At 45.7% G+C, this 26,844-nt stretch overlaps 1 protein-coding gene across 3 annotated transcripts; it reads right to left on the bottom strand.

Moving 5' to 3' along the window:
• PTPA (protein phosphatase 2 phosphatase activator) lies at positions 1-25,339 on the bottom strand. Of its 3 annotated transcripts, none has more exons than XM_078767099.1 (10): positions 25,228-25,339; positions 22,165-22,235; positions 14,869-14,955; positions 14,560-14,685; positions 12,075-12,345; positions 8,862-8,961; positions 7,660-7,784; positions 7,306-7,406; positions 7,024-7,131; positions 1-401 (listed from the first exon to the last, which is right to left on the bottom strand). In XM_078767099.1, the coding sequence occupies exons 1-10, from the start codon at positions 25,235-25,237 to the stop codon at positions 258-260; spliced, it is 1,143 nt and encodes a 380-aa protein (XP_078623225.1). In that variant the 5' UTR covers positions 25,238-25,339; the 3' UTR covers positions 1-257. The 3 variants fall into 3 exon arrangements, with proteins under 3 accessions (XP_078623225.1, XP_078623226.1, XP_078623224.1); XM_078767100.1 differs by having other exon boundaries at positions 24,309-25,237; XM_078767098.1 differs by lacking the exon at positions 25,228-25,339 and adding an exon at positions 24,823-25,212.
• Positions 25,340-26,844: the final 1,505 nt, after the last annotated feature.

The raw sequence follows: 26,844 nt of genomic DNA on the forward strand, positions 1-26,844 counted from the left end.
TTGTCATTGCCTGCAATGGTTTTTACTAATTGCACAAAAAGGACTTTAAACAGGTCAACAATAACAAGTAATAAAGTTAAGGGAGAGGTTGGAAAGTGGATTACATTGGAAAGTCAGGAAGAATGGGGGAGGATTTTGAAAGTAGAAGGGAGTTTGGGAGACAAAAGCAGGTATCAGAGGTACATTCCCAAAAGCTAGTGCTATTTTCTTTTATCCGTGCAAGCAAGAACCAAAAGCATATTCCCAATTAACAAGTGCTACTGAGTTGGCGCCAGGCGGTGCATGTTTGACGCAGGGTGCCGGCTGCTCGTGAGCAGGTTCTGGGTGCCAGGTGTTGCTGCTCGCATTGGGAGCAGAGAACCAAAGAGGAAGTGTTGAACAACGGGAAACTTTTCCAAACACTGAGGGGGGGGGGGGGGGGGGGAGGGTGGGGGGGTTGGAATGAAAGCAGGTATTATTAACATTCAGGGAGGATGGATGGAATGAAGAAACATGGAGAAACAAGACTAAGCATCTAACAATGGAAAGTGTCACTGGGGTATATAGATTACAGTAGACTACCAGGGACCTGAGTAAATAGCACATGCTGTAAAATGTCACTTCAAGCCTTCAACTCTCACCCCCACCTCCTCACAAACTTTGAGTACTCAACCTCCGCCTCCCAACCTCAAGGCGTCAAAATCGCCTCTCCATTCCAAGCCTTCAACCTCCCCCCACCACAACACCTCAACCCCCCTCCCCCTCCGAACCCCAATCTCCCCTCCCAACTCTGTCCCATCTTCGCTCTCATCCCCAAGTCCTCACCCTCCCAACCTTAAGGCTCAATCCCTTCCCCACTTCAAGCCTTCAAACCCACTCCCCATCCATCACAGTCGCTGGTCCAACTCACAATCCTGCAAGATATACGGAAAAGATACGAGAACATGAGCAGGTCATGACCCGTCATGGTCACCTGTCCAATGCACAATCCCGAGAGATATACGAAAACGATATGTGGCCATGAACAGGTCATGGCCCGTCACGGTCGCCTGTCAAACTCATAATCCTGCGAGATTTGTGGAAAAGACGTGACAAAAAAAACGGGCTGAAACCAATGACCCTTTTCTGATGCACATATACTCATTGTTATAAGTAATTAATGACTCGAATAGAGAACTTTTATAATGACATGGGTTCAAGCCTTGCTTGAGATAATGCCACATAGTTATTTGGGCAGTGTATAAGTTAACAGACCGCTGAGGCCAATTTTCACAGGGCCCATGACATGTGACCACAAAGCTCAAAATCCTTTTAACTGTCGCTTTGATCCTTTTTCAATGAAGGGAAAACTTTGGGGAGGGCATGGCGATCGTGAATATGAAAGGTCCGAAGATGTTTGAGTTTGTGTTGCAGGAAGCACCGATATGGCGACCGTTTGATTTTCTTTTTTCCAAATAGAAATTGTGAGTAGAGTCAGGTGACAGTTCCAACTAACGTGTGGAACAGAATGTTAAACAAATGGATGGACGAACGCACAAACAAGTGTTACGTGGTCCTCCCGGTGACTACCTGGTCTCGGTGACCCCCGGACCGTGAGAGGAACTCCGCCATAAAGATCTATGATTTATACGCTTTTGTAACGCAATCAATATGAATTCCAGTCAATAAGAAACCCCACGCCAAGGATCCGGAGTAATCAATAATATATTCCCCAAGCAATCAACAACCATCAACAATCAATCACCAATATTACTAAGATGGCCATCTTATATATGTGTCCCCCCTTTCCCCACTCACGACCCCTTGGGTCACTGTCCCTCACAATGTCTCTGGGCCCCTCCAGACCAAGGTGAAGGTCGGCTTCTCCGCACACGGGCGGTTGAACGAACCCCGGGCGGACGTGCTCCAAACGTGCACGTCGCGTACCGGGGACAGCTGCTGCAGCGCACACCTCCTTGCCAAGCCACGGGGCAAAACCAAGCGCGGCTTACAACGCGCGCGAGGCCCAAGGTGCGACCCGTACGCGTCCTTGTAGACGGTGAGGCGAACTGTGCCGGACGCTTGGTTCCGTGCACGAACCCACGGCGACTTGACGTGTAAGTGGGTAATTACCCCGCGCAGGTAACTCCTTTCGCCAGACGGGCTTTCAAACGCAGCGTCCCCCACGCTGCTCAATATCGATACCGCTCACGTCGGAGCTCGGCGAGGAAGAGGAAGAAGATCGCCGCTTCTCCCGGACCTCGTGTCTTTTCTTCTTCCGTTTCCGGTTTTTCCCCAGAAGGGCTCCTGACCCTTTAATCACAACAACCTTTCATCGAATAAACATTAATAAGCAATGACCTGAATAGTAATTCACATAAATCCGTAACACAAGCGTATTATTATTAACATCCGATAACCAGTGTCGACCAACTCACTCACTCACTGATCCACAGCACCAGCACCCTTACAATATATTTTGTGTTGCGTCAGAAACGTCCTCGGTTAATATACAAAAACAACTACAACAACATGCATTTTAAGGCCATTTTCCCTGCTAGAGCGAGGGTTAGCCTTGCGGTCCCCATGACAATCTTCTCCATATTGCCCTATTTTCTGCATCTCTCCTTGTTAACCCCCTAGCCTGCATTTCTTCTTCCACCATCTTTAGCCAAGTCTTTCTCGGTCTTCCCCGTCCTCTACTTCCTTCTACATTCATTTCCATCACTCTTCTCAACCAGTCACTTTCATCCTTCCTCAACACATGACCAAACCATCTCAACCTGTTCCTCTTCACAGCATCAATCACAGGCAATATTCCCATCATCTTTCGCAATTCATCATTTGTCTTCCTCTCTCTCAACGATACTCCGCACATCCACCGAACCATTCGCATTTCCACCCTTTCCAGCCTCCGTTGCTGCTCTACATTCATGACCCATGTCTCGCTCCCATAAATCACAACACTTCTCACACATGCAGCATACACCTTTCCCTTCAGCTTCAATGACACTCCCCTCATCAGCATGCCACTCAGTACCCGAAACTTCTTCCATGCACATCTCACTCGAGCAACCGTTGCCGAGTCCGATCCACCTTCTCCATTCAGCATGTCTCCGAGGTAGCAAAATGTTTTCACACCTTCCAGCTTCACGCCGTCTCCAAGATCCAACTCAACATTTCCTCCATCTGCAGCTCCCTCTGTGCACACCTTACATTTGAATGTAGCTGCCACACTGGTTAATGACCCTCTCAGACCACTACATTTTTGATGAACCCACTCAGCGCACATTGTACAATGTACATTGAATGGAGTTCACTCCGACACCCTTCCTGCACACAGCACATGGCCATTTCCCAGTTCTTTCCACCTCACCACATGCTTTACCACTTGCCATCACCTTCGTCTTTCCTATATTCACCTTCAGACCTTTTGTCTCCATACATTCCTTCCACTTGTTCAGCTTTTCCTTCAGTCCATCCATACTTTCCGCAATCAACACCAGATCATCTGCATACAACAACTCCCACGGTAAACCCTCCTTTACGTTCTGAGCCAGCACCTCCATCACAGCTACAAATAGTAGTGGACTTAGTACCGACCCCTGATGCAGTCCCACCTTCACCTCAAACTCACCACTGTTCCCGTCCTTCGTCCTTACAGCTGTGCGCGCTCTTTTGTACATTGCCATCACTACTCTGATCAACCATTCCTCCACTCCTAACTTAATATAGGTTAATATGTTACCCAATAAACCTTATTGAGGCAAAACACCATATATCTCTTTTGGAATGTTTTCTTGCAATTTCTGGAGATATTCCATTCGGGGTTGTTCCATGTATTCAGCAATGTTTCCCATAATTAATGTTCAGGTTTTGGTTGTTTTTCATTTTCCTTCCTGTTCAAATAAACTCAACAAAAAAGGAGTTATAGATACTTAAAGACAAGTTCCTCATGAAATATATATATAAAAAACAAACTGCTGAACTTGCACAATAACTGGTACAGATATCAGGGGATCACGTGGACCCCAGAGAGCTTATATAATGTTAATGTCTGGACTTTGAGGGGCTTAGTCTAAAAGTTGTCGAGTTCCTTACACCGATTTTCTTTGTAAATATGTTTTAATGACATTTGGTGTGTGTTTGGGGTCGTTGGTGTGCTGGAAAACAGTTACCGCTCAGTAGCCTCCATCCTGACGGGCTACCATGGTGGATTAGGATCTGCTTGTACATGTCAGCATTAATTGTTCCTTAAATTCTCATCAAATCATCAACACCAGCAGCAGAAAGAAATCCCCAAACCTGAACGGAGCCTTTACCATGCTTCACACTGGGTTGTAGAAACATATCCTTCTATTTCTCAACAACCCTTATTTTCACTTTGTTCTGAAAATGTGAAACTTTGACTCTTCACTCCAAAGTACCTTTCCCCACTGATTATCATCCCAACTGATGTTCTTGGACACAATGGGCTTTTTGACAGAAACTCGCCCATGGAGACCACTTTTAACAGTAGATGTGACAGTAAATCATTAAATTACATGATTACATCATTCATTCTGACTGTATTAAGCGTATTCGGCCATTGTGGACTATGCGCACCTTATCTTTTCCCAAGATACTTGAACCCCTGATTTCTGTGCCAGTTCCTGTGCAAGTTCAGCACTTGATATTTTTACATTTCTTAATTAATCTTTAAGAATTTCTAATCTGCTATGCTGAGTTTGTTTGGCCTTCCAATCCATTTTCTATCATTAACTTCTCCACTCTCATTATGCTTTTTCTGTATTGTTGCTTGAATGTCACATCTGGAAATACTTGTTTTGTGGGATATTTCTCTCTGTGAATTGCCTTGGTGAAAAAGTATTATTTTGAGTCTCATCAGTTTGATAATTTGGGCAGGTTGTGGGTTTAGATTTACCTGTAAGAGAGAAATTACAAATTAATGGAAAAAAATGGGGGTGGACTAAGACTTTTGGATAGTGTAGATATGACGAAAAAGGAAAAACAATCAAAATCTGAAGATTAATTGTGGGAGGCATTGCAGGAAAGCATTCCAAAAGGGATATATGCTGCTTTGCATGAAAAAGGCCATCATACCATTTTCCAAATATACAAGTTTTATGCATCAATATTGTAAAATACAATTCATGTTTGTTTCTTTAACCAGGCATCATCGTTATAACATGTTTATTTATCAAAATATGCCAATGCGACAATAAAAACATTTCCAAGATTATAGTCAGGTTCACTATGTTTTTTCATTCAAAATTTGGGAGATTAGCAAAACTATACATTTTTGGAATATTCAGAGCATGAGGAATCCAAAAATTAATGTTTACATTTGCGTAGACACCTTTGCGAAAATGACACTCAGGACAGTGATGAAGATCTGTAAAAGCATATTCCTGAACGGTATAGACCTCGTAGATCCTGTGTATAGGACTTATAGTTCAATCTGATACTACCTATAACTTCCTATAACAACCTATAACTTCAAAGGACTTGCAATATCATGTATTATGTAATACAGTTATATCACAAATATAAAGACAATGGTTTTCAATTACCTTTGTTTGTTGCTTTTCTATAATCCTCAGCACTATTTTGAGGCCTTTATTGGATTCCTTGACCCAGAAAACATAGGATTAGCATATTTAATTAAGTCTCTAGGTTGACTAGAAGCCGAGATCGCGCAAAATATGTATTTTATGGCGGCCATTTTCAAAATCCAAAATGGCGGCCATGCAGGTGTCTGTGCAAATGCCAACATTGATTTTCGGATTCTCCATGCTCTGATGATTCCAAAAATGTACAGGTTTGCTAATCCCAAAATTTTGAAAGAAATTATATTTGTTAACATAGTGAACCTGACTATCTTCATCACTGTCCTGAGTGTCATTTTCGCAAAGGTGTCGACGCAAATGTAAACATTAAGTTTTGGATTCCTCGTGCTCTGAATATTCCAAAAATGTATAATTTTGCTAATCTACCAAAATTTTGAACGAAATTATATTTGTTAACATAGTGAACCTGACTATTACCCAAGACCTTTGCACATTACCGTACTTGTGAAAAATGTCGGTAATGGTTGGTAGTCTAATCCTTGATTTTATTCAATTTAATTGTGAAATAACTGGATACCGACCGGCCACACAAAGACACACCTGTAAAAGGAGAAGCGATAGGAAAAGTATGGCAATTGGTGAAAAGATTACAGGACAGTACAATTATTTAAATAAATAAAAAACTAGGAAGGCACTCGGTAGAGCGCATACTTCCGCCAGGCTGAACAATTTATGTTTTGTATACCATTGATAGGTCGGATTTGGATTCGGACCTGAACCAAAATCGAATTAGCTTGTTCTCGTCACCGAACCAACTCGTCCACCAAGTTTTGTCATAACTCGTCCATAACGTTTTGAAATATCGACCTATATCATATATGTCGGTTTTAGCCCTATCTCCCAATAGTGAAGAATCACTTAAAAAATTTAATAATTCTCGTATCCAAATCCATATTCAGATCTTCACCAAAATCGAAATTAGTCCTTTTCACACACACGAACCTGTCCACCAAGTTTCATCCAAATCCATCCATAATTTTTTGAGATATCCTGCTCTGTATCGTTTTTGGCCCTATCTCCCAATGGTGAAGAATCGCTTACAAAATTCTACTAGCCGGATCCGGATCTTCACCAAAATCTAATCATTTAGTCCTTGGCACATACGCTACATCTGCTCCAAATTTCATCCGAATCCGTCCACAACTTTTTGAGATATCTTCTTCACAGACAGACAGGGGTGAAAACATAACCTCCATCCACCTTCGGTGGCGGACGTAAAGATGCATCACCTCGAACCAAGGTATGATCCACATTGAAGTTACTAAATCAACCTCTGGTTAAATTGAATGTGATAATGATAGTTATATTAGACAACTTTGTCAGAACTGTGCTCAAGACCACTTTAGGTGCAATATTTAAGTTTGTCTGCGTGCGGATTGACAGATAGACACAACACACATAAACAATGACAGACATACAGACACAGATGCTGTACCTCTGCTCGGTACATCTTGATGAGACCCGAATTGACCTTTGTCCAGGCTGGAACACCACTAATGTTCCACAGCTGGTTTGAGTGCTCTGCAAAAGGCCCACTCTTTACCTGTGTTGGAAAGAACACCGAGACCACCGTGACGTAACATGCAAGATGTGCAATCTGCAATGCACAATTAGAAGCGATTAACAAACTGTGGTGTTAATGCCAAACCGTAGCAGAACAGAACACTGTACTACATCACGTGCTTGTCCAAACTGTACATACAGTGCATCGATCCACCTGAGTAATGCTATGTATCATTTTCAGAAATATGTATTCCTGTCGATTGTCTTCCACCATGCGTGTTTCTACAAAGTGCTTCGGTTCGATGCTCGGGTGACCTAAGGGAAATGGTTCAAAGAAAACGAAGGAGATGCTAAACACCGATTCAGATTTGAAAAGTGTGCATCTGCTAACTATACCGTCGGGGAAAAAAGATCACGCACACTTTCAACATCCTCTTTGACCACAATTCTCAAACGACGTCAAAGAATAATCGGCGGAGTGATAAAATCAAACTCTTTACTCCACGATTACTGGAGGATCAAAAAGGATTCAGCAGAAATAATCCACTTTGGCGCGTTCAAGTCTTACCGATCAACTGCGCGCTGCCCCAGATGAAGGGCAGGAAGTGAAAGTCGTCAAGACCCCAAACACCCTGACTCCCAGCCGGCTCGAGTCGATAACCCGTTTGCAGGCCATGCACCAGGTCCAAGTATCTAACCACGTGATCAGAGAAGCACAGAACTCCACCTATCAACAAAGATATTCCTGGAATAAAGGTTCAATGACATGAAACATTAAAAGCGCTTCGTGGAACCCTCTTGAGCACGTTCCACAAGTGAATGAGTTGTTGTTGTTGTTGTTTTCTCCCAAAAATTACATGTCGAGCCACGTCCCAACTAACGAGTCTCGTGATCGACATATAGCCGGCCTGGTGCGTGCCATTCAACTAGATTAGCCTGGAAGGTAAGAGAATCGAAACCCAAAAACGTCATTGATGGAAACACATGAATCTGTCAAACAAAGACATACAGATGAACGAGAACGACGCTCTTCGACGTCACGGATTTGCCTCCACTGACATTATTACATCATCACACAAACTTGTACGAAGTTTGATTTAAATCCATTCAGCTGTTCTCAAGTAGCACATTTTTACCTGCCATGACCTCTGACCTTTGACCTTTGATGCCAAAATCGAATCAGTTCATCTTTGCATCATAATACATACTTGTACCAACTTTGGTCAAAATCCCATCAACTTGTTCACAAGTTAGTTCGGTAATGTATTTTTTTACCGAATGGGACCTTTGACCCCTTGACCCATAATCGAATCAGTTCATCTTTGCATCATTATACATACTTGTACCAAGTTTGACTCGGATCGCTTTAGCTGTTCATAAGTTAATGTGGTAACGAAAACCTATCACGGCCGGAGGGACGGACAACCCAAAACCAAAGCCTCTTCATCGGTGGAAACATAAAATGGAAAAGGAATGAAATGTACCACTGTCCAAGACAAAAATTAAGGGCTCATTGCAGCAAACAAAAAAGAAGAAAAAGAAGAGTAAATGCTCAGTATTAGTAGCAGGTGTGAAGGAAATACAAACAGCGGGAACCACGACCGAACTGAAGTCAGCACAATAAGGGAACATTGGGAAATGCGAATGGGGTGGGGGGCAGGAAATAAAGTAAGCAAAATCACGTGACTTGAGAAGGGATTAAAGATGACACCGAGGTGCAACAAAAAAAGGATATAAACAAGATATGAAGTTTGAATTGTGGTATTTTACCGAGGGAAGATTCGCAGTGCGATGGCAGCCTGATCTCGGGGCACCAGGAAGCCAAGCTTGGCGAGGCAGCACAGGAACACTGTGAAAGCCAGCTCATGCCCTACAAAAAATGGCACAGGTAATGGCACAGGAACAAGGTTGTGCTACAGCATGACCAATAAAGAAATAAAAAGCCAGGACAGGGAAATGAGTACAAACAAAGAAGCTCCGAGCAATATTAGACAGGATTGAAAGAAAACAAATACTACCCCTAATACTTACCATGGGTAATACTATGGGTATGCAGGTGTCATCTGATACCTCAGGGAGATGGATGCCCCTGCTTTGCATAACCCCGGGTCACCTGTAGGCAAGGTGTAGTACCTGTCAGCCCCCCTTACTGGGGTAACGGTCCGCAGCCATGTGGTTTAAATGGCAGATGGTCATGCACATCTGGTGGATGAGAGTCCAGTCGACTCAAACAGCATGGGCGGAAGAGGGTGAATTCCCCAATGGCCAGCAGAGGGACGGAGAGGAGTGGCGACCGCCCCCTCCCCCTCCCAACACCCCCCCTCCATGTTTTCACCTCTGTCTGTCTGCCTGTCAGTGAACAGGATATCTCAAAAACCTGTGGATGGATTCGGACGAAATTCGGTGGAGAGATTGGGTATGTGAAGAGGACGGAATGATTAGATTTTGGTGAAGATATGGATCTGATCATCTATCTATAATTCCAGCAATCTCTGTGTGTATGTTTGTATGTTTGTATGTTTGTATGTTTGTATGTATGTTTGTCTGTGACCGCTGTTTCTCGACAACTACCGGTCCGATATACTTGAAACTTGCCAGGTATATTGCTGGGGACCCGAGGATGTGCCTTTTCAAGGTTTTAAATTAATCGCAGAAGTAGTTACCGAGCTATGTCCAAAAAACGATTCAACCAATCAGAGAGCAGCGAGCTATCACGTGTGCCGAACGTGGCGAACAGACTCTGCCTCGGATGGCACATTTGAGAGCGTATTCATTTATTTCCCGTCGGCAAACTATGTTGCCGTTAAACTATGTTTTAAAACTAATTAAAACTAATTTGCGATTCATCGTAACTGCGATTTGCGACCTTCCGGACAGTGAGGACTGCACTTCCGGCAGCCAATCACAGAACGCGTTATTGCGTAGGCGTGGCCGATGTGAGAGCGAGCTGAGCCCAGTGCGTGCGCCATTACGGTACGTAATTCGATTTCTTCCGGAGAAAATAATAATTTCTCGATTTCTTATGCGCATTATTTCTCCCAATTCAGTCAGAGCGAAGGGCGGAAGCGAAGAGCGTTGTTTTTTTTGTTTACGGGCGTACGGGCGGGGTAGAGCGTACGGGTAGTGTTTTTTTTTTTTTTTGGCAAGGAACGGGCACCCACGTACGGGCATGCCCTAGTTTAAGTAATTGGGCCAAAAATGATATATAGCATTATATTTCAAAAAGTTGTGGACAACTTATGACAACACTTGTTGTACGAGTTGGTTTGGTGACAAGAACAAGCTGATTAGATTTTGGTTCAGGTCCGGATCCAGATCCGTCCTATCAGTGGATAGAAAACAGAAACTGTTCAGCTTGGCGGAGGTATGCCCTCTAACGAGTGCCGCTCTAGTTTTATATCTGCATTAAGTGTATTTTGAATAACTGAGCAAGTGTGTATTTATTTATTTCCATCTTTTCATTTGGTCCAGTGTATCTTTCATCCTGGGATTCTCCATTTTAGTTGTCTTGTGTCTTTGAAATAATTCCTTTATTTCTTTAGAGACATATCGCTTGATTCTGTCCTTCTCACACCCACAAACCATTTCGGTGTTTGGTAAAGCCCTGGGGGAGATCAAAATTGGTAAAACAAACTCGTTTTAAGAGACCGGCGGGATAAATATATCGTCTGGTGGGATCTGCATTTTCCACTTGAACGTGGTTTCATATTGTCACGTCACTGGGGATTAAGATCCCCGAGCTGATGGATTACTGAAACGATACTTTAACGTATTTAGAACGGGAATGTCTTGGGCGTGCGCGGGAAAGGCAGGAAGTCTTATCTGATCGGGAAAACACGGGGTTCTTCCGAACCCACAAAACAAAGTAACGAACCAGGACAAGAAAAGTAAAATTCAACAAAATATAATGATATAATGAAAATAAAAGCAAAGACAATAAAAATGTTGAGGTAAAAACTACTTCCTAATTTCAGACATCTCCACTCAGACCTAACAAACAAGGGGGAAAGATAAATAAAAATAACTTCCCTTACTGTAGGGCTCACCCTCAGCTCTGGCCCCAAAGTGCGTCGAGGGTGCGTTGGTCGTTGCTGCCGCTCATACGGGACGCGCGTCGCGCCCCAATAATGGTGCCGAACCTGCGCATACGAAAACGCCAAGGTGCGAGCAGCCACTCAACCAGCCCTTCCTCGCTTCCACCGCCAAGCGCAACACGGCCCCAGCTCCCCCAAAAGACACCACAGTCCAACAACATTCTCCTCCTCCAATGTTGCAAAAACTCCACAATGCTCCACAGGTTCTATGCACGAGCGCGCACGAGAGGAGCGACCGTCCGCCACGCAGCCAGGATCAGAAGAAACAATACATCCGCCTCAAACGAACGCCAGGACCAGAAGAATGAATGCGACCGCCCCCATCAATCACTAAGGCCGGGGCATGGCCTCCTCGTTACGAGTCAAGGGGAGGAGTCTAATCTCTGTTCGAGAATGTTCGGATAACGTCGGGGTTTACTTGCCGATTGGCAAATGTGCTGGGTCTGTCGGACCTGGCGGTGTGGTGAGCGAATGAGTCCATTGCCTGGCCGGCTGAGTTTTATAAGAACATTAGGGAAAAATCACAGGGAGGCAATACATACTGGGGATTATTAACCATAAGCCCTATAATTAATTCGCACAAAATCACCCTCCTTATGATGACATGCAAACACTCTTAACCTGAACATCTACCCTGCTTATGTACAAGGAGATGGCTTCTTCTTCTTCTTCTTCTTCTTCGCGTCAAACGGTCAATACAAAAGTATACAATTCTGTATTTCCTAAGATATTTCTTCACCCCCCCCTCCCCCCCCACAAACATAACAATATAATTTGGCCATTTGCAAAGTGCATTGCTTCTGCATGGCGAGGAAGCGTTAGCATACCCGATATATATGAATGAGTGAGTGATTGGAGGAAGGTGTAAAAAGTATAATAGGCATGATACCTGTCCCATAGTCTAAGCGAGTTGGATTTCCCATGGATTCCAACAAGTAGGCTACAGGTTCGTCAACTAGCAGAGGGCCAGAGCTCGCAGGAGATGACGAGACACGGGAAGGGGAAAGCGGTGCAGGAAGAGTAGATGGTGCAGAAGACGAGTTGAGGACAGGACTTGGCGTAGTCTGGGCGAGACAAGGTTCTGCAGATGGAAATGATGGGATTGGGGGGGTTGGACGCTTTGACGATTCACAAAGATGTTTCACCAGTCCCTCTGCTTCCTGGACAAAAGGTACCAAGGGAAAGGGCAAAGAAAACAGAAATAACCATGCTGAAAGCCCCAAAAAGGATGTCAAAAGGATTGAAGATGCAAATTTGCTTATTCCAACTTGGATAATTCTCTGCAGGTTCATTGCAAGTTGGACCGACACGGAACAAACTTCTCCAAATGTTATTTTTGATACGGGCAAAGTTATTCCCAACTTGTTTACAGATGGGTTTTTAAAACACGCAGACGAAAACGTATGCGCACACACTCATTAAAAATAATTACTCACCAAAGGCACACCAGAGCAGAGATTAAAGACTCATCACTCATTTAATACAATAATAAAGCCAGCACAGGGAAATAGTTAACATTTTTCCTCATGAGTATAACAAAACGACAAATTATTCGATTGTCCAGGGAAGGAGTGAGTAAGTTGCTAATGAGGAGGGAGAAAAAGAAAAAAAGAAAAAAAAGAAAAGAATAAAACTCCAAGTTCAATTCACTTGATGAAGGCAGACATTTCTTTTTATCAGAAAATAGCAACGGAACCACTGAACAACATCTGCAGGGACAAGGAAATGCTCATTTAACAACAGCTTTTGACAACTTCATGATTCAAAGGCTAATTACCATGGTTGGAAGATGCACAAGGTAATTACAAGACAAAACCACCCCTGGACAATTTGCTTCCCTGTTGCATGTTTTTAGTTAAATAAACAGGATATCACACCAGCCTTTGTCGAGCCTGGGTTTGAATCCGGGCCCAGTTATAAACCGTCATCCTGGTGTTTCACATGCAGGCCGATGAATTGCCATGTGTTGTCCGTTAGACGGACATTAAACTGGGTCGTCCCATCCTCCAGCATTAGTTGGTGGACATGGTGTCCATTTAGAACAGTTATCGAGTTAATACCGGAACCTTCGCCAAATTCAAATTTTTCTGTCAGCTTCAGTCAAGCATCAGGACTGGGTCGCTCATTTGTGAAACGCATGGGCCAAAAACATTCCCTGGTATGACAGAACACAAGGATACATCAAATGAAGAATGAGAACAGCACTCTGTAGAGCGCATACCTCCGCCAGGTTCATGTCACCCTACCCAACTCATCCACCAAGTTTCATCCAAATCCGTCGATAACTGTTTGAGATATAGTGCGATGTATGTATCGTTTTTGGCCCCGTCTCCCAATGGTGAAGAATCACTTAAAATCTCTCGTATCCAGATACGGATCTTGAACAACTGTTTAGATGAAGTAAGGGCATGGAGGGATGATAACTTTCTGCATCTCAATGGCAGCAAGACTGAGGCGATACTTATTGGTACTCCTCATCAGACTAAAACTTTTGGCAACAACCGTATTATAATTATTGGGCTAGTTATTCCACTTTCCTCCTTGGTCACTAATAAGGGTATTACATTCGATCCATTTCTGTCTTTTGAAGCCCACATCAAAAAAGTGTGTCAAACTTCATTTTTCCATCTCAGAAACATTGCCAGATTGAGATCTTTCTTAAAGATGCCTGATGCAGAGAAGCTCATGCAGGCCTCACTCTACCTCTCTCACCATCACTCTACCTCTCCCTCCATCACTCGACCTCTCTCTCCATCACTTGACCTCTCTCTCTCTCTCTCCATCACTCCACCTCTCTCTCCATCACTCAAACTCTCTCTCCATCACTCGACCTCTCTCTGCCTTTCTCTCCATCATTCGACCTCTCTCTCTCTCTCCATCACTCGACCTATATATCGACCTATATATATCTCTATCTCTATCTCTATCTCTCTCTCTCTCTCTCTCTCTCTCTCTCTCTCTCTCTCTCTCTCTCTCTCTCTCTCTCTCTCTCTCTCTCTCTCTCTCTCTCTCTCTCTCTCTCTCTCTCTCTCTCTCTCTCTCTCTCTCTCTCTCTCTCTCTCTCTCTCTCTCTCTCTCTCTCTCTCTCTCTCTCCCCATATATATATATCTACTGTTCCTTTTGTTCTGTTGCATCCTGATCAGTGTTCTTGCTCTTCCACGAGCCTCAACTGGACTGGGAAAAAAAAACTGAGACAAGGCCGATACAACCATTATGTGCTTTGGTGAGCTTAGCTTTTGGGTGGGGGAGTGAGACAAGGCGGCTGTGTACAATTATAAAAATGTTTGCAAAATAATTTAAAGGTTATTAAATTAACTTTCATGTTAATAAGCACATCATCATGGCAAAATTCAAGTCGTGAATGAGCAAGTACCGTGACAAGGCGGCCATGCCAGGTGCGGAAGGCACGGTTGCCAAATCTTTGTGACTGCTCCACAGGAGGGTATTCAGCCTGCCAGGCGGCCATCTTATCCAGCATAGCCATCACACCTCGAACTGTCTGCAGCAAAATGTGCATACAATTGCACAACAATCAGAGGTTCACTCTGCTCACACGTTTGTAATTAGGAGATCGACTGGTCCTTTTTACTGTTAAACATGGACGCGTCCTACAAATGTTTTATGTACAGCAATAACAAAGTGCACGGGAAACGGCAAAAAAAACATGGATATGGAAACTCACCTCTGAAACAAGAATGTCACTGCTCATTGCCAAACCTTTCACTGCAGAATTAAGTGACAGGATGAAGCTCATAATATCAGAGTAAGCCTGAAAAAGAAGCAGTAAAACACTTCACAAACAAGGTATATATTTATTGTATGCTCATTTTAAAAAAACGCTACCTGTGTATTCGCAACATGAAGCACATGATACAATTTGCACTCAGGTTGCTTACTGCCCACAAAAGCTATTGCTGGATAGTACAGGTGTATCAATTTGGAGCAGATTAACGGGAAACCAGACTGAGCTCAATTTGTTTTTCTTCAATAATAATAGTAATAATGATAATGATGATGATGATTCACACATGACGAGTGCCAGTAACATTTGCTTTGATCATAATGAAAATAATCCCTGAATTTGGACTTCAAAACGAAAACACCATTTTCGGAAGAAAAAACAAAAACTTGTGAACATTCAGAAGTTGCGTAGATCAGGTGTGTGATGTGAAGCGTCATGAAACAGCACGGCACCTACGGTGGTGAAAGTGGCAAAGTGCCAGGTGTTCCAAAGAGTCTCGACGAGACAGAATGTCCACGTTTACGAAGCATGCAACAAAGCCGAGCCCAAGGTGTCAGGCTTTGTCATGTCATGATGTCATGTCAGGCACTCGGCTTTGCACGTTAACATTTCTATATACGGCACACAAAACCATCCTCGTTACCATATCGCCGACTTCCTCCACGAGAGTGCTTTTTTTTTCTTCTTTTTTTTGTATACAAGATCGAGGCTCGTGAAAGAGATAACATTAATCACACAGAAATTCAAACCGACACATAGAACATATAATAAGGGGAGCGGTAGACAACATGGGGAGAGAGGGGGAAGGACAACAACAACAACAACAACATGCATTTTAAGGCCATTTTCCCTGCTAGAGTGGGGGTTAGCCTTGTCCCCATGACAATCTTCTCCATTTTGCCCTATGTTCTGCATCTCCCCTTGTTAACCCCCTTGCCCGCATTTCTTCTTCCACCATCTTTAGCCAAGTCTTTCTCGGTCTTCCCCGTCCTCTACCTCCTTCTCCATTAACTTCCATCACTCTTCTCAACCAGTCACTTTCATCCTTCCTCAACACATGACCAAACCATCTCAACCTGTTCCTCTTCACAGCATCAATCACAGGCTCTATTCCCATCATCTTTCGCAATTCATCATTTGTCTTCCTCTCTCTCAACGATACTCCGCACATCCACCGAACCATTCGCATTTCCACCCTTTCCAGCCTTCGTTGCTGCTCTACGTTCATTACCCATGTCTCGCTCCCATAAATCATAACACTTCTCACACATGCAGCATACACCTTTCCCTTCAGCTTCAGCGACACTCCCCTCATCATCAGCACGCCACTCAGTTCCCTGAAACCTCTTCCATGCACATCTCACTCGAGCAACCGTTGCCGAGTCTGATCCACCTTCTCCATTCAGCATGTCTCCGAGGTAGCAAAATGTTTTCACACCTTCCAGCTTCACGCCGTCTCCAAGATCCAACTCAACATTTCCTCCATCTGCAGCTCCCTCTGTGCACACCTTACATTTGAATGTAGCTGCCACACTGGTAAATGACCCTCTCAGACCACTACATTTTTGATGAACCCACTCAGCGCACTTTGTACATTGAATGGAGTTCACTCCGACACCTTTCCTGCACACAGCACAGGGCCACTTCCCAGTTCTTTCCAACTCACCACATGCTTTACCGCTTGCCATCACCTTCGTCTTTCCGATATTCACCTTCAGACCTTTTGTCTCCATACATTCCTTCCAATTGTTCATCTTTTCCTTCAGTCCATCCATACTTTCCGCAATCAACACCAGATCATCTGCATACAACAACTCCCATGGTAAACCCTCCTTCACGTTCTGAGCCAGCACCTCCATCACAGCTACAAATAGTAGTGGACTTAGTACCGACCCCTGATGCACTCCCACCTTCACCTCAAACTCACCACTGTTCCTGTCCTTCTTTCTAACAGCTGTGCGTGCTCTTTTGTACATTGCCATCACTACTCTGATCAACCATTCCTCCACTCCTAACTTCCTGAATGCCCATGTCACTACTTCGCGTGGAACCCTATCGAATGCTTTCTCCAGATCAACAAACCCAAGAAACAACTTCTTCCTCTTATCCATGTACTTCTCCTGCAACTGCCTCACAATGAAAAGCGCATCTGTCGTTCCTCACATTGCTGCGGGGATTTGCTTCCATTCAGCCACAAGAGCATTAGTGAGGTCGGCACTGATGTTGGGCATTTTGGCCTGGCTCACAGTTGGCGTTCCAATTCATTCCAAAGGTGTTCGATGGGGGTTGAGGTCAGGGCTCTGTGCAGGCCAGTCAAGTTCTTCCACACCAATCTCGACAAACCATTTCTGTATGGACTTCACCTTGTGCATGGGGGCATTGTCATGCTGAAACAGGAAAGGGCCTTCCCCAAACTGTTGCCACAAAGTTAAAAGAACACAACGTCTAGAATGTCATTGTATGCTCTAGCGTTAACATTTACCTTCACTGGATATAAGGGGTCTAGCCTGAACCATGAAAAACAGCCCCAGACCATTATTACTCCTCCACCAAACTTTACAGTTGGCACTATGCATTCGGGCAGGTAGCGTTCTCCTGGCATCCACCAAACCCAGATTCGTCCGTCGGACTGCCAGATGGTGAAGCGTGATTTATTACTCCAGAGAACGCGTTTACACTTCTCCAGAGTCCAATGGTGGCGAGCTTTACACCACTCCAGTCGATGCCTGGCATTGCGCATGGTGATCTTAGGCTTGTGTGTGGCTGCTCGGCCATGGAAACTCATTTCTTGAAGCTACCGAGGAACAGTTGTTGTGCTGACGTTGCTTCCAGAGGCCGTTTGGAACTTGGTAGTGAGTGTTGCAACTGAGGACAGACGATTTTTAGGCGCTAGGCGCTTCAGCACTCGGTGGTCCCATTCTGTGAGCTTGTGTGGCCTACCACTTCGTGGCTGAGCTGTTGTTGCTCCTAAACGTTTCCACTTCACAATAACAGCTCCAGCAGGGAAGAAATTTGACAAACTGACTTGTTGGAAAGGCAGCATCCTATGACGGTGCCACGTTGAAAGTCACCGAGCTCTTCATTATGGCCCATTCTTCTGCCAATGTTTGTCTATGGAGATTGCATGGCTGTGTGCTTGATTATATATACCTGTCACCAATGGGTGTGGCTGAAACAGCCAAATCCATCAATTAGAATGGGTGTCCGCATATTTTTGGCCATGTAGTGTATGTGTATATGTGTGTATGTGAAAATGTGTGAATGTGAAAATGTGTGAATGTGAAAATGTGTGAATGTGTAGTCTGTATAGTGTGTGTGTGTAGTGTGTGCGTGCGTGCATAGTGTGTGTGTGTGTGTGTGTGTGTGTGTGTGTGTGTGTGTGTGTGTGTGTGTGTGTGTGTAGTGTAGTGTGTTTGTAGTGTGTGTGTGTAGTGTGTAGTGTGCAGTGTGTAGTGTGTATGTATGTCCACCAAATATGTCCACCAAGTTTCCTCTGAATCCGTCTGTAACTTTTTGAGATATCTTGCCATACAGTGCATTCAGAAAGTATTCAGACCCCTTCACTTTTTTCACATTTTATTATGATGCAGCCTTATGCTGAAATCGTTTAAATTCATTTTTTCCCTCATCAATCTACACTCAATACCCCATAATGAAGAAGAGAAAACAGGATTTTAGAAAGGTTTGCAAATTTATTAAAATAAAAAACTGAAATATCACATTGACATGAGTATTCAGACCCTTTGCTACGACACTTGAAATTTAGCTCAGGTGCCTCCCATTTCTCTTAATCATCTTTGAGATGTTTCTTCACCTTGATTGGAGTCCACCTGTGGTAAATTCAATTGATTGGACATGATTTGGAAAGGCACACACCTGTCTATATAAGGTCTCACAGCTGACAATGCATATCAGAGCAAAAACCAAGCCATGAGGTCGAAGGAACTGCCCGCAGAGCTCAGAGACAGGATTGTGTCGAGGCACAGATCTGGGGAAGCCTACAAAAAAAATTCTGCTGCATTGAAGGTTCCCAAGAGCACAGCGGCCTCCATAATTCTTAAATGGAAGAAGTTTGGAACAACCAGGACTCTTCCAAGAGCTGGCCGCCCGGCCAAACTGAGCAATTGGGGGAGAAGGGCCTTGGTAAGAGAGGTGACCAAGAACCCGATGGTCACTCTGGCTGAGCTCCAGAGATCCTGTGTGGAGATGGGAGAAACTTCCAGAAGGACAACCATCACTGCAACACTCCACCGATCTGGGCTTTATAGCAGAGTGGCCAGACGGAAGCCTCTCCTCAGTGAAAGACACATGAAAGCCCGCTTTCAGTTTGCAAAAAAGCACCTAAAGGACTCTCAGACTGTGAGAAACAAGATTGAACTGTTTGGCTTCCGTCTGGCCACTCTGCCATAAAGCCCAGATCGGTGGAGTGTTGCAGTGATGGTTGTCCTTCTGGAAGTTTCTCCCATCTCCACACAGGATCTCTGGAGCTCAGTCAAAGTGACCATCGGGTTATTGGTCACCTCTCTTACCAAGGCCCTTCTCCCCCGATTGCTCAGTTTGGCCGGGCGGCCAGCTCTAGGAAGAGTCCTGGTTGTTCCAAACTTCTTCCATTTAAGAATTATGGAGGCCACTGTGCTCTTGGGAACCTTCAATGCAGCAGAGATTTTTTGTAGGCTTCCCCAGATCTGTGCCTCGACACAATCCTGTCTCTGAGCTCTGCAGGCAGTTCCTTCGACCTCATGGCTTGGTTTTTGCTCTGATATGCATTGTCAGCTGTGAGACCTTATATAGACAGGTGTGTGCCTTTCCAAATCATGTCCAATCGATTGAATTTACCACAGGTGGACTCCAATCAAGGTGTAGAAACATCTCAAAGATGTTCAAGAGAAATGGGAGGCACCTGAGCTAAATTTCAAGTGTCATAGCAAAGGGTATGAATACTTATGTAAATGTGATATTTCAGTTTTTGCTTTTTAATAAATTTGCGAAACTTTCTAAAATCCTGTTTTCTCTTTGTCATTATAGGGTATTGAGTGTAGATTGATGAGGGAAAAAATGAATTTAAACGATTTCAGCAGAAGGCTGCAACATAACAAAATGTGAAAAAGTGAAGGGGTCTGAATACTTTCTGAATGCACTGTATATATTGTTTTGGCCCTTTTCTCTCAATAGTGAAGAACCACTTAAAAATTATAGTATCCGGATCTGAATCCGAATCTTCACCAAAATTTAAACTTCATCTTCGTCACACACCCAGCCTCTCCACCAAATTTCCTCTGAATCTATCCATAACTTTTTGAGATATCCTGTTCACAGACAGACAGACAAACAGACAGGGATGAAAACATAAACCTCCACCCAACTTTAGCGGCGTAGGTAATTAAACCAAGTTTCATCCAGTCTGCTTCCAGAAAATCGGAATTGTCATTGAACGAAACGAACCCTGTGACCAACCTTCAGAAGCTTAATCCTTCTGACCTCTGGGATCCTCCAAGGGGAGGACAACATTCCCAATGGAGTAGCTCAATGGAGTTCTCCTTTATAGTCTGGGCCGATGGCCAGCTTCACACCCATCTCTCCCAAATGTTGAGCATATTCAAAGCTTTATATTTTTTGGTATCTCCCAGATCAAGAGGCCCGGGTACAAGGCCTTTTACTCTCTCCTCACAAACAAGTTGTTCTCTTCTTCTAGTGTTGTTCCTATCAGGGCACTAACCCTCCCAAACCCTACTCCAGGAAGCACACTTCCTAAAGTAACATTTTTTATACTCTTATTTTTTCAAATTCAAGATTACTGCTTACCTCCACTCCATTGTTCTTGTTCCCCAAACTGTGCAATCAAATCGCTAAACCTGTCCATTCAAACTCTTCAAGGTGGTGCTTCACCACCATGTGACGCATCTTCCACCCCTACCCGTGATCTTTTCGACTCAGTTGACGGAACTCTCACCGATTGTCAGATTGTTGCGGTTATCAGCTCGGATGTTAAAGGGCAGGAAAACAGGCTTATTCCATTGGGAGATGACCAGGAACCCTTCTATCCATTTTGCAGTCCTGAGTGCAAATTTGCATATTTGGCCAATAGACTATCTATTACCTCGTTGAATCAATCGACTTATCTGCTGTGACAGTACAATTGTCAAAATCAATAACCTACGTACCACAAATATAGAAAATAATTGGTCCTTAACTTTGAAGTGGATGCTGATGAAGTTAACTTTCCAGGCATTCCATTACCCCTCCCTCCCAAAAAACCAAAGTAACCAACAACAACAACAACAACAAAACTCGGATCTAGGTTTATTTTCTCCTTTGGAGCTCCAAACATTAAAACACAATCCTCAAATTATCCCCTTAAACCACTGGCCTACTCTTGAATAATTAGATTACATTAAACTGCACCAATTGTGGAGGAACATCACCTTTTATGATCTTACCAAAGCGCATCAAATTATGGGGAGAAAGCAAAACTCTTCCAATCCCACAAATCATAGACAACTGCATTACAACTTCGCAGTACAAATGTAATCACAATGTAATTTACAACCACTCAAATTAACAACAATTCTGTTGGCTCCCTCTCTCCACCTACCCTTTGCAGTCGAACCCAACTGCTCCTGGATTCTGCGTATTTCACACCTGGGAAGGTGGAAAAGTTTCTGGCAACCTTCGACCCTGACTCTACAACGGAAGTGGACGGCATCATCTCGCGTGCACTAAAAATTTGCTCTGCCACTCTCTTGCAACCTCTGCCCTCTCCGTGCTCTGTCCCTCTCAGCTATCTCCAGGACACACGCGGTCCACCAGCAAAGCAACTCCCTCCGAGTGAAACTGCCTAAATCCAGAACCACTGCTCGCCTCCACTCGTTTACTCCTCTCTTTTCCCGCCTGTGAAACCGCCTTCCATACTCTCTTCAATCTCATTCTTCCCTCCCGGTCTTGAAGACAGCATTTCACCACCATCTCAGGTCATCCCCCATCCAAACTCATGATCTTATCTACAGCTGTGAAACCGCCGTCACCCCTCCCAATATTTTGATTATTTATCCATCTTGACCACCCCTTGCGTTCTGCCATACCGCTCATCGTTGCCTGCACCCTCATTTGTCCGTCTCTGTCTACCTTCTCCCTCCGCCATGCTATTGGTGTTCTCCTTTCTCCTGCTGTCCCCTTTGTTATGTTGTTCTAGACAATCTATTAAAAAACAACAAAAGTAGAACCTGCGCAGTTTCTGACCTGCGAACGTTTCCAAGGCTCCATGTCAGCAATGTTGTGAATCTCCTTCTTGGGTCGATTGCTTTTGCTTTCTGTGAAGGAACAGACGAGGTGATATCAGCAGGTCATCAATCAAAGCATGCCGACACCACATGTGAACACCAGAATCAAGGAGTGTGTCCATAGACTGGAAAGGGACGCCAGCCCCTCACAAAGGCTGCCGGTTTACGAACACAGACTGAACAGAAAAAAAAAAAAACACCTTTAGAGGCCATTTTTCCCCGCAAAGCGGGGGTTGGCCTTTTTCGGGCACCGTGGTTGTTGTTGTTTTTTGGTCCCCTTTTTGAAGCAATGTTTTACGGCCGGATGCCCTTCCTGCCGCCAACCCTTTTTGTCGCCTTTTTACGACAAACAGGGAATTACCAGTGAACTGGTACTCAATTAGCCGACCTCGGAAGGATGACAGGCTGAGTCAACCCCCCTGGCGTTAATTCAGCGATCGACCGGGATTCGAACCCAGGATCCTAGGATCCTAAGCCGGCACCCTAGCCGCTAGCCCAACACCAGGGTACTGAACAGAAAACTACTGGATATTTTTTTTCGCAGTTTACAAATATGAATAAAAGCGATTTCACCTTTTATTTGGGAAAAAAGTAATTTAATGAACTGCAAACTCAGTCCATGTTTATTTGTTTGTTTTTCTCTGTTAAAATTTTCTCGGTTTGCGTTAAGTTTCTTGTGATCTCCCAAATCGAATGTTGGAATGCTGTCAGTTTTAAAACAGCGAGGTCACACTTTTTATTCCTGGAGATCATGTGCCACTCGTCTGCTGTTACAACCGAGTGTCTGACAATTTGGACAGGTTCTGTGCTGGTGTTTTTGTTTGAAACAAATTATTATTCACTCGGAGTTTTGAAAAGCAGCAAGGTGAAACGAGCCAAACAAGCGAGTCTACAAGAAGTAATAAGAAGAAGAAGAAGAAATTCGCAAACACACGAGGTAATCGAGATGCGAAAGGTGAAACCCAATTTGAAGATACTTATGTATTGTCCACTAGAGCCGTTTCTTAACAACTGAAAAGAGACGACCAAAGAAATACATTCTCAATCTTGAATAAAAACCCAAGTTCACTGCCACTCTTCTCACCCTCGGGCTTCCTCTTCTCACCCTCGGGCCTCCTCTTCTCACCCTCGGGCCTCCTCTTCTCACCCTCGGGCCTCCTCTTCTCACCCTCGGGCCTCCTCTTCTCACCCTCGGGCCTCCTCTTCTCACCCTCGGGCCTCCTCTTCTCACCCTCGGGCCTCCTCTTCTCACCCTCGGGCCTCCTCTTCTCACCCTCGGGCCTCCTCTTCTCACCCTCGGGCCTCTTCTCACCCTCGGGCCTCCTCTTCTCACCCTCGGGCCTCCTCTTCTCACCCTCGGGCCTCCTCTTCTCACCCTCGGGCTTCCTCTTCTCACCCTCGGGCCCCCTCTTCTAATATGCCCATTTACTCACACATTTCAAAGTGGGCCCTCAAAACCCGTCTAGGCATCCGCCGTCGCCAAAGTCCTTCCTTGGCACACCTGAACTCTTATCCACCTACAAGGCCTTGATCCGAAGTTTGAAGGAGTAATGCTCTCCCCTCTGGGCTGGCTCCTCTGCCTCATATCGTGCTCAGTCTGATACCATGGAAACCAAGGATTTCAAGATCATTGGAATCTCTTGCAATGAATCAGAGTCGGCGGTCTCTCTGTGTTCTACCGCCCCCTTTCTGGTCATGCACCCTCTGCTCTCTCCGTGCTTTGCCCCCTACTCCCCTAGAGTTCTTCAGGGCACACGCAGGTCACCATCGACCCCTTTCTAGTGAAACTTCCGAAATCCAGTATCACTGCTCACCTCCTCCCATTTGTTCCTCTTTTTTCCCCCACCTGTGGAATCAACTTCCACATCCTCTTTGATCTCCTTCCCCCCTCCAGGTCTTCAAGACCATATCAGATCATCCCCAAGACCATATCAGATCATCCCCAATCCAAAACCATTAACTTCTCTACCCCCATTAAACCCACCCTAAAGTTTCCAGTTCCCCCCCCCCCCCTGAGTTTCCTTTTGTGTCCATTTTGTTCATCCCATGCGTCCTCCTCCCAACATTCCTTATTTCCCCAAGTCTCCCTCTTTTGTCCCTCACCCCTGGTGTTGGTGTGCTTGTTTCCTCCATTTCCACCGTTCCTTTTCTTGTGTTACGTCCCGATCCGTTCTATCTTCCTGCTCCTCCACGAGCCACATTATGATTACTAGGACGTGCCCGTACGTGGGTGCCCGTACGTGCGTGCAAAAAAACATGCGTGCAAACAACAACAACAACAACAAACTTTGAAACCACGTGGCAGTAACGACCACAGAACCCCCCCCTCTATTTACATGAAATGGTTTGGTCCATTCGCAACGACCACAGAACCCCCCCCTCTATTTACATGAAATGGTTTGGTCCAAAGCGAACGGCTTGCGGAGTTTGGTAAAGAAATCGCCATAGCTCGGTAACTACTTGTCCGATTAATATGAAACCTTGAAAAGGCACATCCTCGGGTTTCCAGCAATATACCTGGCAAGTTTCAAGTATATCGGACCCGTGGTTGTCGAGAAACAGCGGTCACAGACAAACGACAAACACACAGACATACACACAGACATACAGAGATTACTGGAATTATAGATAGATATCAATCCCCATCCAGCATCCATATATGTGGCTTCGCCTCTTGATTCGAGTCGCTTTCGTTTTTTTTTACTGGATCGGGCCTCGCACACCTACATCCTCCGCCGACGTACGTGCACCTGACCTACTCATACATGATAGGCCTACGCCAAATTATATTAACGACAGCCCCAAATGTTGTCGAAAAAAACAAAACACGATCTACAGCTTTACACCGCAAAAACATCGTGAATGGAAAAATAGGGAGAACTTTCTGTCAAGAGAAAAAAAAATCAAAATTTTGAGGAAAAATAAAGAAACTTTCAATTAAAAACTACAAAATGGCAAAATGTCATAAATGTCAATGTCACAGAAAACAAAAACTTTGATCTCTGATACAGTGCACACGTACCCGCTTCCATGCTTCCTGTTTCCCGTTGCGATGATGCATTTCCGTCATTTACACAATTTGTATTTTAAATCTAAAACTCATTTTGATCAGTATTAGCTATATTTAAGCTAAAGATCCTTATATAAATGTATATTTTGGAACGTTTATTATTCAAACGAACGAAAATGATAAGGATTGAAACCACTAAGCTGCTTATACACCGCTTTTATCAGACTAACCTGTTTGATTTTCACCTAAATACATTTAACAAAACTTATGTTATACTAAAGCGCGGCGTTACGCGCGCTGCTTGCGAGCAAGGAGGAAGCGGACAAGCGGTAACTTATAAGCGTCTTTATTTCAGGAGCTCACTGTAACACTAGCACGCTCCGGGCTGCGCGCCCCGTGTATATCCTCAGGCCACGAATACCCCTCGGGCGTGGCCACCGCCCACTTGGTGCGCGGAATGATGTCACCACACCAGTGGGCTTTTGTGTCCGCCACACGCGCCCCCCCAGAATTCCCGCGAACCTGGAGGGCCAGTTTGCAGGGCGGACGGATGACCCGGCCGAAGCGCCCCCTGGCGATCGGCGGCGTCCGGGGTGCAGGGATGCCAGGTGGGATGCCCCTGGCTGCCCCTGGGATGGGTGCAGGACCGGGGGGCGGCGTGGCTGGGCGGTGCCGGGGGTCCGCCCGCAGGGGGGCGGCCCCGACGCGGGGGTCGGGCCACTGGCGGTGGATGGTCCACGTCGAGGTGGGCCGGCTTGAGGCGGTCTACAGAAACGCGGTCAGGAGTACCGCCGATGTCCAGGGTGAAGTGCTTCGCCCCGGTCTCCAGCACGCGGAAAGGCCCGTCGTACGGGGGCCGCAGTGGTGTCCGGTGGGCATCGTGGCGGACGAAGACGTACTCCGGGGCGAAGCTCCGGGGCGACGTGCGTCGGTGGGTGCCCGTGGCATGCCGCTGGCACCGGTGCGAACCTCTGGGCGGTCTCTTGCAGAGCGGAGCGCTGCTATGCCGCGGACCATGGTGCCGTGGAGTCGGGGAGGAACTCGCCCGGCACCCGCAGCGGTTGCCCGAAGACCAACTCCGCCACGGATGTGCGCAGGTCCTCCTTGGGCGCCGTCCGGAGGCCCAGCAGGACCCAGGGGAGCCTGTCGACCCAGCCGCCATCGCGGAGGGTGGCCCGGAGCACGGCCTTCAATGAGCGGTGAAATCGCTCACACAGGCCGTTAGCCTGGGGGTGGTAGGCCGTGGTTCGGTGCAGCCGGACCCCGAGCCCCTGCACGACCGCCCCCCAGAGCTCCGAGGTGAACTGGGGGCCGCGGTCGGACGAGATGTCTGAGGGGGCGCCGAACCGGGCGACCCAGGTGGCGATGAAAGCCTGCGCGACATCCGCCGCCGTCGTTGACGCCAAGGGCACGGCCTCCGGCCACCGGGTGGTGCGGTCCACCATGGTGAGGACGTGGGTGAAACCCCGCGAGGGGGGCAGAGGTCCCACCAGGTCCACGTGGACGTGGTCAAACCGGCGTTCCGGCACCGTGAACGGGGCCAACGGGGCCTGGGTGTGCCGGTGCACCTTGGCGCGCTGGCACGCGAGGCACGTCCTGGCCCAGCCACGGACGGCCTTCCGGAGGCCA

Source organism: Myxine glutinosa, chromosome 13 (assembly GCF_964187855.1).
Source record: "Myxine glutinosa chromosome 13, kmMyxGlut1.1, whole genome shotgun sequence".
Lineage (NCBI taxonomy): Eukaryota > Metazoa > Chordata > Myxini > Myxiniformes > Myxinidae > Myxine > Myxine glutinosa.